Below are 11,687 nucleotides of genomic sequence, written 5' to 3' on the forward strand. Positions count from 1 at the left end.
GGCATACTACCCTATTCGCAACAATGAACCAGCAGCCTGCCGCCCAGAACCAGGCGCATGCCCAAGCGTCAAATGGCGCCGGGCAGGATGTCTGGGATGAGCAGCGGCTCGAGGAAGCCATGAAACGGCTCAAGCTTTTGCATATCAAGGTAACGTTGTTTTCTGACACGAAACATATCAAGCTACAAACTTGCTGATCAGGCTCTCATCTTAGGTCCGGCGTCTGAATGACACCATCCCAAAGATGATCAAGCCGCTCGTGCAGAAGCAACCTTCACGTAGGTCGCCTAATTTGTCCTTGTCCAGAAACACTCTAAGCTAACCATGCATGTTCTATCTATAGCCGATGCCATGTTCGCTGCTTTCATGAACTCGGTCACTGAAGCGCAGGCCAACATTAAAGAAGTCACCGATTTGATGCGTGATGAGAAAAGTCGCGAGGTGTTTGCCCAGGCCAAAAAGAGAAAGGCTGAAGAGCCTGAAGGTATCGAAAGCTGGGAGTACTACGACCATCCAGATTGGTTCAGGATGGACTAGGAGTGACGGAATCATTGACATGGACATGGCGTTTGTGAGTTCTACTTGGGCATGGTGCTGTAGGCGTTCTTTTATTTGGGGCATTTTTCTCACGTGTTCATACATTTTTCGGAGAGAATACCTTAGTACCTAGGCAGGCAGGCAATACAAGAACTTCAACCACTAAACATAACTCAACTAATTGTTGTAGTTATAATTCAGCTCCATATTGCAGTTTGATCTTAAAAGATAGCTCCAACCCTTCCCACTATTTTAAAATCGGCCAATCCAGAGGGTTTTCCACATTGTAAAGTCAGGTTCAGTAGCCTCAACCTGGGGAGTGTGGCTGATATTACTGAACCCTGTAGGTCGATCAACAACCCATTGTCAAAGCGAAAGAGCAAAGCTTCAAGCAGATGCGATGTATTTCTGGTATGTTACCTATGTTATCAGATCTGAAATGTTGATAATTATTCCATTATATAGTTTGTACAGTCAATTGAGAGTCGGTGCCTCAAGTTGAATGAAGCAAGACACATAAATGGCCCGGGGAGGGGCTACAACAGCCACACCCGCTCTTTCCATTCGGAAGTACGGTCACGTGGTCGGGGCTGCGAGGGAAAGAGCCACCCACGAAAAATTTCCAAATTATCCAGATCCAACGAGCCAACTCTTCGCCCAGCCGTCACCACCAAATTTTCCACGTCGACAACCTCAACCGCCGCAAAGATGGTCAACATGCGCGTTCAGTACCGCCGACGCAACGGGCAAGTACTCGCCTTTGCTCGTTCGAAATCGAATCGTCGAGCTGTATATTGTATTCCACGGCCTTAACTAACAATCTGTTGCAGCTACAACACCAGCTCCAACCGAACCCGAGTCATCAAGACTCCCGGTGGTGATATCCGTCTGCTTCACATCAAGAAGCGAGGCACTGTCCCCAAGTGCGGTGACTGCGGCTCCAAGCTCTCTGGTGTAAGTGCCTCTCGAAAACCGATGGGATTTCTATGCGATGTGATGCGGGACCACAAGACGAACACGAGACAATGGCATTGGGTGGTTTGGGGCGACCGATTAAGATACAACACCATGGACGAAAGGCTATACATGTCATGAACTTACATGGCACCCGACAACTTACCATACCAGCCCGCATTCGTGTCGTCTTACTCCATCACTGCAGAAAAGTCTCGACTCATCTTCGGAAATTAGGAACTAACTCAACTCTCCAATAGATCCCCGCTCTCCGACCCCGCGAGTACTCCCAGATCTCCAAGCCCAAGAAGACCGTCCAGCGCGCCTACGGTGGTTCTCGATGCGGTAACTGTGTTCGTGACCGTATTGTCCGAGCTTTCCTCATCGAGGAGCAGAAGATCGTCAAGAAGGTGTTGAAGGAGCAGGAGCAGAGCCAGAAGAAGAAATAAATGCAATCCTAATCGGATTTGGCTTTCTGCGTGGGAATGGCAAGGACCTCTGGGGATTCGGTTCATTGCTTTGGTGTTCATTAGGCAAAAAGGGACTGAATGCATGATACATCGGGCCGCGGCCAGAATGGATGGCCCTCTGCTGTCTTAGGACTGCTACTATCCTCTTGGTGACTTGAATGACAAAAGAACATCAAGCTGGCGTGGACTGCTACCATTCGCACGAGTGATGATTCTGTGGGCTGGTCAATGTGTGCCTGTCTCCAACGCACATTGGCGTGATGTGAAATAAAAGTTACCGGCGCCAGACGGTCAAAATATACAAGCCTGAATTTTTCTGATATTTGCATCCAATTTTTGATCATGGCCATTTTAAAAATGCATATTTGCTGCGTTGGGAAGCACACGTTCATACGTTTAGTAGGTTGGTACAATTTCAACATCATGACGTGCGGGACCGAAAAAATACCCGTTCCCCACGTAAGTTGGATGTCTATGACTATGTCAACTCAGCATCCAAGCCACGCCGTGTCTTACATCAATCCTCCTTCACACATTCTTCGCGCCATCGATACTCTTATTGCCACTACAGAATTATGACAACCCGAAGCCTCGCCTCAACATGTAGCGCGCATCGTGCGGTGCGCCAGGCCCTTACCAGCCCTCGTTCCTCGATCACAACTTTCAGAACCACGGCCGCGCCAGCCCTGTCTCCTCTACAGGCCTTCGCTAGAAACCAACGACTCTTTCACGCAGTCCCAAGCCGAAGAAAGGACCAACAGCCACCGGCGCAACCTCCGCCAACCGACTTTAGCGAGCTCGACGTGCTTGGAAACACCCCAGCACCCTCAACCTCGGTCGATGTGTGCATGTACGATGGATTCGGGCTTAACAGCGGCCTTACAATTTCAGGCGGCAACGGTGTTCTATTAATTGACGGAGAGGTGTTCCACTGGCGTCCGTGGGAGGCCAAGGGTTCTATGAACCTCATCAATAAGAAAGGCCAATTCGAGCTCCCTCCTAGTGCATTTTCGCTCTTTGAGCTGCTATGGCCTCGACCGGGTGCGTAGAATCCTACTTTGCTGCTGTCCGTGTCGAGTGAACGGCGATGTCTGCACAAAACCCTCAGCTAACACAGTTGCAGATCTTCTAATCATTGGAGTTGGACCATCAAATGTGCCATTGGCTCCTGAAACGAGACGAGCTATATCCGAGCTCGGCATGCGAATCGAACTTTTAGATACAAGGAATGCGGCAGCCCAGTTCAACCTGCTGGCTACAGAGCGAGGTGTAGCGAACGTGGCGGCTGCTCTAATACCTATTGGATGGAAGGAAGGTGTTGGGGCGAAATAAGAGCATAGCGTCGTTGTATTGCAGTGGTAATCTTGTATACGTTTTATTGTAAGAATATGGATTCAGCAAGCTGCCTGGCTTCATTGGTCGGTGACATTGATTGAGGATTGGCGTGGACATCAGCTTGTCCTTTAATCAACCCTTTGCGTCAAAATTCGATATTTGCCAGAATAATTGTATTGCATTTAAGAAACTGTGCATAACTCCCTCCAGTCACTGAGAATCCAAACCATCTTCGTGCGTCCTTCAGGGTAGCTACCAGCGTAAGTAAATTGGCAGACCTGACAAATCCTCAAATGGCACATCCAGAGACTGAATTTGAGTTTTAACTCCATCATTGATCACTATTGTTTCTAATACGTCAAACATCAGGATTTGTGTGGGAAGAGGTAGCTGGAGTTTTGACTTGCCATGTTCGCTACTGAATTGTACAGTTATAGGATTGTTGCGAATCATGACAACCACCTGGCACCAGAAAGTTGGCCGCTGGCAACACAATTATTTTATAATCTAAAGCTTAAAGGCCGATTTTTCTGCTACCCACTGAACTAGCTATCTATCTATTGTGACAACGCTAACATTTATTCATTGATTAACCATACCGTGTGTTGTTTGCTAACTATCGCTTTCATCAGACATTGTATCGCACATAAAGTCTGTCCAGAAAATGAGAGTGACGAATTCCGTTAGGCCTTGCCTGAGCAAACATTTCGATGGCATCCTGGACACCAAAGCCGCACCGCTCAACGAGATAACACACAATAAAGTACCCCGTGCGGTTGAAGCCATAATGGCAGTGGACTCCGATCACACATTGCTCCGGGTCGTTCCATTCTTCCGTAATAGCACGCTCAGCCTGTTTCTCGCGGAGTTCATCGACCAATTTAATGAAAGCCTCGATCTCATGTGGCTGTGGGGGGATCTTTGATACCGTCGGAAATTTGTGATAACGGATACCGGCCCGTTCGAGGCCGCGAGGGTCATATACAGGCTGGTCTTTGGAGATGTCGATAACATCTTTCACAACAGAACTCCAATTTGAAACGAATTCCTGCGGACAGTGCACGTCATCCGCTTCACGGAGCGTTTTGAGGGCACGGAAAATAGGTCTCCCAGCAGGTCCAATCGGATGAGACACAGGATTGACAGACTTCCATTTGTTGAGATTCTTGACGTCCCATTTCCCTTCACGTGAAAGATATTGCAGTTGCCAGGCAAGAGATAGTCTTTCCGTGACATTTGCAGCAAGAAAATCAGATATTAATCCGGCAACAGCCCGAACCGAGCAAGGTGTATATAATACAGCATGCGTTGCAGGCGCCGGCATTACAAAAGAACGGACAATCTTTTTAGGGTGATTTGGCTGAGGAGGCAGCTCGGTCATAGTCTCGTTCGGAGTTGACGGGTCGGTAGGGCTGCCACCTTCAGGCGGAGTTTCGACGTTTGGAGACTTTACTTTCGTAAAGTCTGCATCGGTGAGGTCACCGATGGTTTGTGGCAGATGTTCTTGGGGCTGTATTGAGGTATTGACAGAACCAGCAGTGTCAATAATGGCCTCGTGCGCCTCTTCACCATCTTCTGGTTCTGACTCCGGGGATGTCCTCTTTGGGTCCAGAACTTTGACAATCTTATTGGCTTCCTCGGGTGAAACGACATTATCATTCTCGCCAGCGATTAGGAAAACAGGAATATCCAGCGTTGCCCATGTGTCCAGAGTTGGGAGACCACCCGTGGGTTTGCCATCATTGTAAACCGGCAGTGCACCATTTGCCATTCGTCTCCAGACCGGGGTGCGGCTTTGCTTGTTGAAACGATACTGCATTTTTCGAGTGGCTTCATCAGCACCCTGTCCAACAAAACGCTTTACACTTGCGCTCTCGGGGCCACCCCGACCATCCCAGGCACGCCACAAGTCGAACAACCAACCTGGAATCCACATAGCTCTCTTTGCCCACTTCGTCAACGACTCGTTGGGGGGATTTGCTACTGGACAAATGGCAACTAGTCCTACCACATACTGCGCCAGGTCAGTTGTGTGAGGAAGCTCGGTGTTGGCCAATCTCGCAGACAGAGCAGTGCCCATGCTATGGCCGATCAGAACCACACGCTGGCCTGCGTCTTTGTCCCGGTAATCATTTATTATGATCTCTAAGAGTTCTGCTAAAGCTTCTGTTGTGTAAGCTGCCCAATCCGTGACCGAGAACTCAGAGCGGCCACATCCGGGGTAGTCGATGGCTAAACAAGGGGCCTCGTCGATAAGACTGCATAGCAAAGGGTGGAACTGAGCAACAGAACCACCTAGTCCATGTAGAAAGACCAGAAGAGGTAATGGAGGCTTCGGTAGTTGATCAGCCTTAGCATGTTGTCGGTAAAAAATTCGAATGCCAGAATACTTAAACCCACGGCTGCTCTCGTAAGACCTGAATTCGGAATGATCCCTGAGGAGGGGAGGGTCCGTGAGATGAGGGTCAGTGGAGTCGACAGCATCCTGGACGACGTCCACTACCTCTGCAGGAGCAGCCATGACGTGGGCAGTCCGAATTGGAAGGCTGAAGTGAGGGTATCGATAGTGATGCTGGCAGAAAAGTTAGCCTCCCGAGTCTTAGGGTACAAAAATAGGTAGCCTCAAGTGTAGCCTGAGTAGCATAAACTGACTTAATTTCTTCTCTTAGACTCCTGGCGGCCAATTTTTTCGGATGCTCTGATATGATGTTGGTTTAGTAGTCACTGTTCCGTACTGACAATGAATGAAGAAGTGTGTTGGACCTGAGAAGTGATTTGGTAAATCACCCTGTCTAGCTGTATCAGAGATTGCAGTGTTGAGTCACCACCAATTCGGTGCCACAAGAGTAACACGAATTCGCGTCGCTGTTTATCACCACGGGCAATCTTGTAGCAGCATCAGAACATATTATATATACATAAGCGAGCATTTATGAAAACTCACCTTATGAAAGCTTGGATGAATTTTCAGGCCTAGCCAAGTTTTTGAATCTCGACCCTTGAAGAGGCCCAACGGAAACCGCGTCAAGTCAGGCGCGCTCGAGGGAAATCCACCCAGCCTGTTGAAGTATGTATTCGAACAACGTCAAAATTCGATACTGAATTCGATGAATTTATTAATGTGGGTATTGAATAGCTTTGCTGAATTGATGTTTGATCGACAATGATGAATTGTGAGATTGCGTTTGAGTACATACCTACCTTGATTTAGTTGCAATAGCCAATTGGATGTGCTCCTTCTCCATTGGGGGAAGCAACGAGATCATTATTGGAAGGAATTACTCGTCGAGCGAATTTGTGGGTCTGGTCAGCAAACAATCTCAATCACCTTTTAGGTACTACCCATCTATACCTAAGATTGGTTATAAGAGAGCGTTGGTATAAGTAGACGAATTCTCATCGTTGTCGATCAAGGCGACTGCGGTCTAGAGTGCCGATGATGCTTGTCAATTCTTCAACTTCATTGCTGCTTCAAAGAGGCACATCCGAGTATGCTACTAGAAATGCTGGCCTCTTAAGTCTAGGATTTAAAAACAAATAGTATAAGATGCCCAGTCTAAATGGAATAAACTGCCCTACGCCTTCTCTTAGGTTCCTCACGGCCAATTTCCTGATACCTCCCTCTAGAGCTACCCAGGGCTCAGTATAGCAGAAATTGACCCCATTAGCCTAAAGGACAGAATACTCTTGGTCATTCGATGCCATGGATGTCCGTCCTGTCTTTAGGCTGAATATTCTTTGTATCCTAAGCTAGACCTTAACTACACGCTACCAATATGCTCGTCTCAAATCAGAATCTCTGTCCTCCACCTCTTTCGTAAACCGTATCTTCATATCGCTGTCCATTAAACATCGAGAGCATGGTACTTGTTTCCAAGAGCCCACACCTCATCGAGCGCTTCCATACCTGCACCTTGGACTTCGACCTTGCTCATCTTGTCCTGCAATTCCTCAGTGATGGCATCGACGTCAACCTCGAGATACTCGCGCAGATACTTGCCCACGTCAGTGTTTTCCACGTTACCGCGGATGTTCTCTGTTCGGGGTCCACCCGAGCTGTAGATGTTGACATCGACGGCAGTATGGCCGTGAGTGCTCCAGCCAATGTGTGCGCGGAGAGAAATAAGAGCCGAGAAGAGAACAAGTGCGCTCTCGGGGTGCTCTGCAATTGTGGTAATCTCTTTGTCTGAAGCATTGGAGATACCGAGACCACGGATGATGAGTTCCTCGTTGATGTACTCCTTGAGCTTCTCCTTATTCTTCTTGGCTTCGGAGTTGGATGAGATGTGGGCGTTGAGCTTTGCGTGGAGCCACTCGGCCGAGGCAGTGGCGTTGGCAAGGACCTTGGGGTACCAGTTGTAAACCGGGAGGTGACCAGGCTCCTGGAGCGCGGTAGCGAGGCCGCCTGTTTCGTGATCGCTGGTTGCAACCAGAACAGTCTCGGTCTTGCTCTCCTTGATGAAGTCGAGAACAGCTCGGAAGGTCTTGTCGTACTCAAGAACCTCGTGAACCTGAGCGGCGGGATCGTTGATGTGGCCAGCATGGTCAATTCGACTGCCCTCAATCATGATAAAGAAGCCCTTGTCACTCTTTTCAGTAGCCTTCTCAAGAGCACGAAGAGCAGTCTTGGCCATCTCGCTCAGCGAAGGGTAGATATCGTTGTGGTTTCGGCGGTCAATCTCGAAGGGGATATCGCTGGGCGCGAACAGTCCGAGGAAAGGTAGTTTAACATTGTTTCCACCCTTGAGAGCATCAAAACCAGCACGGTCATCAGCGTAGGTCCAGTTGTGCTTCTCCTTTGCAATTTTGACTACGTCTGTATCGTCAGCTCGGCAGCTGCCCTCTGCAGTGTTAGGCAGGTAGTTGCAGCGACCACCACCAAGCATCAGATCGACGGTTCGGCCCAGTACACCTTCTCCAATTTGCTGGAGAGCAATTTCATCTTCCATTTCACGGAGAACAACATGTGAGTTGAAGCAGGCCGGAGTCGCATCCTAAGTATAATTAATTAGTTCACCATGACTTAGCCAAGCCTTGTGGATTGTCCATACCTCGATCTTGGTAGTCACAACAAGACCAGTGTGGTAACCAGCACGCTTCGCAGCTTCCAAAACCGTTCCGCAAGGATCATGGTTTGGCAGAGTAGAAATGGCACCGTTGTAGGTCTTCTTGCCGCAGGAGAAGGCGGTGGCACCAGCAGCACTGTCAGTCACAAGGGAGCTGTTTGAGCGAGTCCGGCTTGTGCCCCAGAAATGCTTATCGAGTGTGAGGGTATCGCCAAAATGGAGGTCTTCAACGTGTTGCCGGTAGCTGCGAGTCAATGATAATGTAGCAGGACCCATGCCATCTGACACCATGAAGACGAGATTTCGCTTCGTCGCAGGCGTGTTGTGGTCATGCTTTGTCTGTTGCTCATGTTGAGTCCAGATAGCAACCACGATAACAGCAGCAGTGGCGATCAAAGCCCAGGCAAACAGGCCGAGCTCACGGAGACGCGAGTTTCGATGGGCCTTACTTTCGGCCTGGGTATCGGAGCGGTCGTGACCGGTCCCGGATAAGAGAGGATCGCTTTCGTTGGCCTGAGGAGAAGACATTGTTCGTTAGAAACACATCAAGGGATGACAGGTATTGAGTTGAGGCAGAAACGGAAGAAAGTGAGGAGGGAGACAAACCATTGTAACTATCTGGCCGCGTAAGAAAGGAGTGTTGTGCAAGGTTGAAAAACACAAAATGGTTGGAAGACGATAACGGCATTGTTGCACATGGATGCGACACTGCCTGTTAGAGCTGCACGCGGGGAGCTCTAGCTGTGACTTCCATGGAACGCTAGCTGGCACGGCTGGCTGCTAAGGTACGATGCAGGGAGGCTAGCGTTCCATTATCTGTGGAGCTTGTGACATCAGTAGTTCCTGAGGGTGGAGCGGTAAAGCTCCGATCGCACTGAGACATCATTGATAACCAATAACGATAACTCGCCTTGGCCACGGGAGCATATGTATTTCGACGGACACCGTCTTAAGATCATGGGATATCCTTCCAGGGGGTGACAGAAAACCTAAGACATAAGCTTTGAGTGCATAAAAAGTATTGAGACTGGGTCTTAAAAAACAAAACAAAAACAATATTATCGCCTGGGCATAGTATTGACTTTCTGCCATCCTGAGGCTCTTCTGAATAAATCCTGTCAGCCACATTCAGGCCTTCACGTGGATAGGTATACATAAGCGCCAACTTTAACATTGAGCCCCCTTTAACCTCTAATGACATGACTCGCGTTCTCAAAACTTCACGGGGCGATATTCTTCCCTTGTGTCTATCATAAGAAGAGGTAGTGGAAGCAGGCGACATCCGTACCGCACGTTTCAACAGGCTGCGACGGCTCCCGGCGACCCTTCCGATACGATACTATGTAATTCAACAAGAGTTTGAAGCAACAAGCTCAAGACCGCCTATTCTAACTTACTTTATCTCGGCGATCACAGTGATATTGACCAGAGCTTAGACGATAAGCTTTCAGCCTTCCGTTTCCCTCCAGATAACCCTCAAAACAAAACGTTGCCCTTTGGTCTGTGGACGGTCAAGTGGCCGACTGCAAAGCCATGGCAGAATTGCATTCTCAACCACCCACATAGAAGCTCAATTGGAGGAATATGATGGAACCAATGGTTGCTGGAATAAGAGTGACAGCTCGGTGTCACAGAGGGGTTTGTGGTTCTTCCGTCATGCTTGGAGCAACACATCTGCACGTTGCTTTTCGGAACGAGTGATGACGGCTGTCAAACCAGTTCGCTAGGGGAGAGTTGCTACACACAAGCTTGAAAGCTAACCAGCAATGGACTATCAGACGGAACAGATGCCCAGACCCTACAGCCAGCGAATTCGCTGATGTAGGTAGCGCGTTCGAACCATTAACAACAAACGGCTCTTCCCACTTTCAAACAACAGATTATACTGACCATGATATGTCTTGATCATACTCAGTCAATTTGCCCCCAAGTCTTCCGGAACATCAGCACAATCGTTATGCTTGTCGTTTTCTGGATTCGCTCATGCTACTTAACGAGCGACACGCAAAGAACCGCAAAGACACAGAACACGATCTGGAATGCCCACATGTGCGGCTACGTTATATTCCTTAACCTTTGTGGATGTTTTGGGGAGCTTCTATTCGACACGAATTGCCCCCTGATATACCAAGAGATTGACCGCATCAACAACACAGAAGCATGGGCAGCGGATGCCATCAACGAGCTTCCCTTTGAACTCCCCGACCACTGCGTCCCTGGCTGGCACAACACGTGGATTATCTCGAGCCATGAGGTCTGTTCACCACAATGGTGGTCCAACTGCCCGTCTGTCACTGTACCGGGCTATCCACAGCTTTGCTCTATTGAAAATGGAAGAATTTGAAGTCGAGAGTGTACGATAATGACGGCGAACTAGAAACGGCCAGCGCGAGCTGAAGTAAATTAATGTTAAGGTTAAAACAGGATTGTCGATGAAGATGGCAGTAGCGAATGGGGATATCTATGTAATCCATAATGTACACACAGAGTCTACCATGACTCCAAACTGTAATGTTATACTTGGGTTAAATGTTGTTGGTGACAGAGGGACATGGAAGTCACAAACTCAGGGCCCCGTCCAAAGCTGAGGACGGAGCTCTCTTGATCGTATAACCTTCAGGGGGGGCTTTGTACGTCTCAGTTGTTCACACCAGGACGAATTTGTCCCCTATTTGGGACTAGTCATTTCCTCCCTTCCCATTTGGCCCATGGGCGATCAAGTCAGACCGAAGATGCACCTTGGTGACCCCGAGTACCTTGAGTAACGGATTAGAGGTAGGATAAAGGATCCCCTTCCCAGCTGAGCCGTTATACTTCGGAACTATCAAGGCTAAGATGGACGAGGCGTCTACGACCATGATATCGGATTTCTTCTTAAAGATATGAAGTGAAAGAATCGGCTTGCTCAGGCTGTCAACCTCGTAACACAAACCGAGACGCCAAGATTAGCAAATATCTGTATGACCTTTCTATGCGGTCCTACAGTATTGCGCCAAAAGTTCCAACATGCCCAGATGAGCTGGCTGGGAGTCAGGTTGCAATAACATAAAGATCTCCACCGGTATGTTTCTGTTGATCCGTGTAAAAATAGAATAACATCTTGAAACAGTTAGTTTTTTTTAGCTGTCGGATCTTGCAAGGAGGTTTGATGGTTTGTGTTGGAGCGCTAACCTTAATTAATTGGTTTTAATTTTCCGTACTTTGTGGTATAAATGATAATTCAGTATATGCTGTCCCTTCAATACGTTGAATATATGATGTTTTTTTCGTCTTGGTTACTGTGGCTGCTCAACCTGATACTTATCGATAATACCACTACCACCAC

The 11,687-nt window shown here is 48.4% G+C and overlaps 6 protein-coding genes across 6 annotated transcripts; 4 read left to right on the top strand and 2 right to left on the bottom strand.

Moving 5' to 3' along the window:
- Positions 1 to 23: 23 nt before the first annotated feature.
- FPOAC1_006595 (uncharacterized protein) lies at positions 24 to 537 on the top strand (the record flags this gene model as incomplete). Its single annotated transcript, XM_044851071.1, has 3 exons — positions 24 to 149; positions 215 to 278; positions 344 to 537. The coding sequence occupies 3 exons, from the start codon at positions 24 to 26 to the stop codon at positions 535 to 537; spliced, it is 384 nt and encodes a 127-aa protein (XP_044709783.1).
- A 708-nt stretch (positions 538 to 1,245) lies between these two features.
- On the top strand, positions 1,246 to 1,940 carry RPL34A (60S ribosomal protein L34A; the record flags this gene model as incomplete). Its single annotated transcript, XM_044851072.1, has 3 exons — positions 1,246 to 1,265; positions 1,368 to 1,491; positions 1,752 to 1,940. 3 exons carry the CDS (start codon positions 1,246 to 1,248, stop codon positions 1,938 to 1,940), a joined length of 333 nt encoding a protein of 110 aa, XP_044709784.1.
- Positions 1,941 to 2,536: 596 nt separating this feature from the next.
- FPOAC1_006597 (uncharacterized protein) lies at positions 2,537 to 3,293 on the top strand (the record flags this gene model as incomplete). Its single annotated transcript, XM_044851073.1, has 2 exons — positions 2,537 to 3,002; positions 3,085 to 3,293. 2 exons carry the CDS (start codon positions 2,537 to 2,539, stop codon positions 3,291 to 3,293), a joined length of 675 nt encoding a protein of 224 aa, XP_044709785.1.
- A 631-nt stretch (positions 3,294 to 3,924) lies between these two features.
- Positions 3,925 to 5,817, bottom strand: FPOAC1_006598 (uncharacterized protein; the record flags this gene model as incomplete). The annotated part of the gene is made up of 1 exon (XM_044851074.1): positions 3,925 to 5,817. One exon carries the CDS (start codon positions 5,815 to 5,817, stop codon positions 3,925 to 3,927), a length of 1,893 nt encoding a protein of 630 aa, XP_044709786.1.
- Positions 5,818 to 7,141: 1,324 nt separating this feature from the next.
- On the bottom strand, positions 7,142 to 8,890 carry FPOAC1_006599 (uncharacterized protein; the record flags this gene model as incomplete). Its single annotated transcript, XM_044851075.1, has 2 exons — positions 7,142 to 8,290; positions 8,348 to 8,890. 2 exons carry the CDS (start codon positions 8,888 to 8,890, stop codon positions 7,142 to 7,144), a joined length of 1,692 nt encoding a protein of 563 aa, XP_044709787.1.
- A 1,363-nt stretch (positions 8,891 to 10,253) lies between these two features.
- Positions 10,254 to 10,706, top strand: FPOAC1_006600 (uncharacterized protein; the record flags this gene model as incomplete). The annotated part of the gene is made up of 1 exon (XM_044851076.1): positions 10,254 to 10,706. One exon carries the CDS (start codon positions 10,254 to 10,256, stop codon positions 10,704 to 10,706), a length of 453 nt encoding a protein of 150 aa, XP_044709788.1.
- Positions 10,707 to 11,687: the final 981 nt, after the last annotated feature.

The sequence above is a fragment of the Fusarium poae genome, chromosome 2 (genome assembly GCF_019609905.1).
Source record: "Fusarium poae strain DAOMC 252244 chromosome 2, whole genome shotgun sequence".
Lineage (NCBI taxonomy): Eukaryota > Fungi > Ascomycota > Sordariomycetes > Hypocreales > Nectriaceae > Fusarium > Fusarium poae.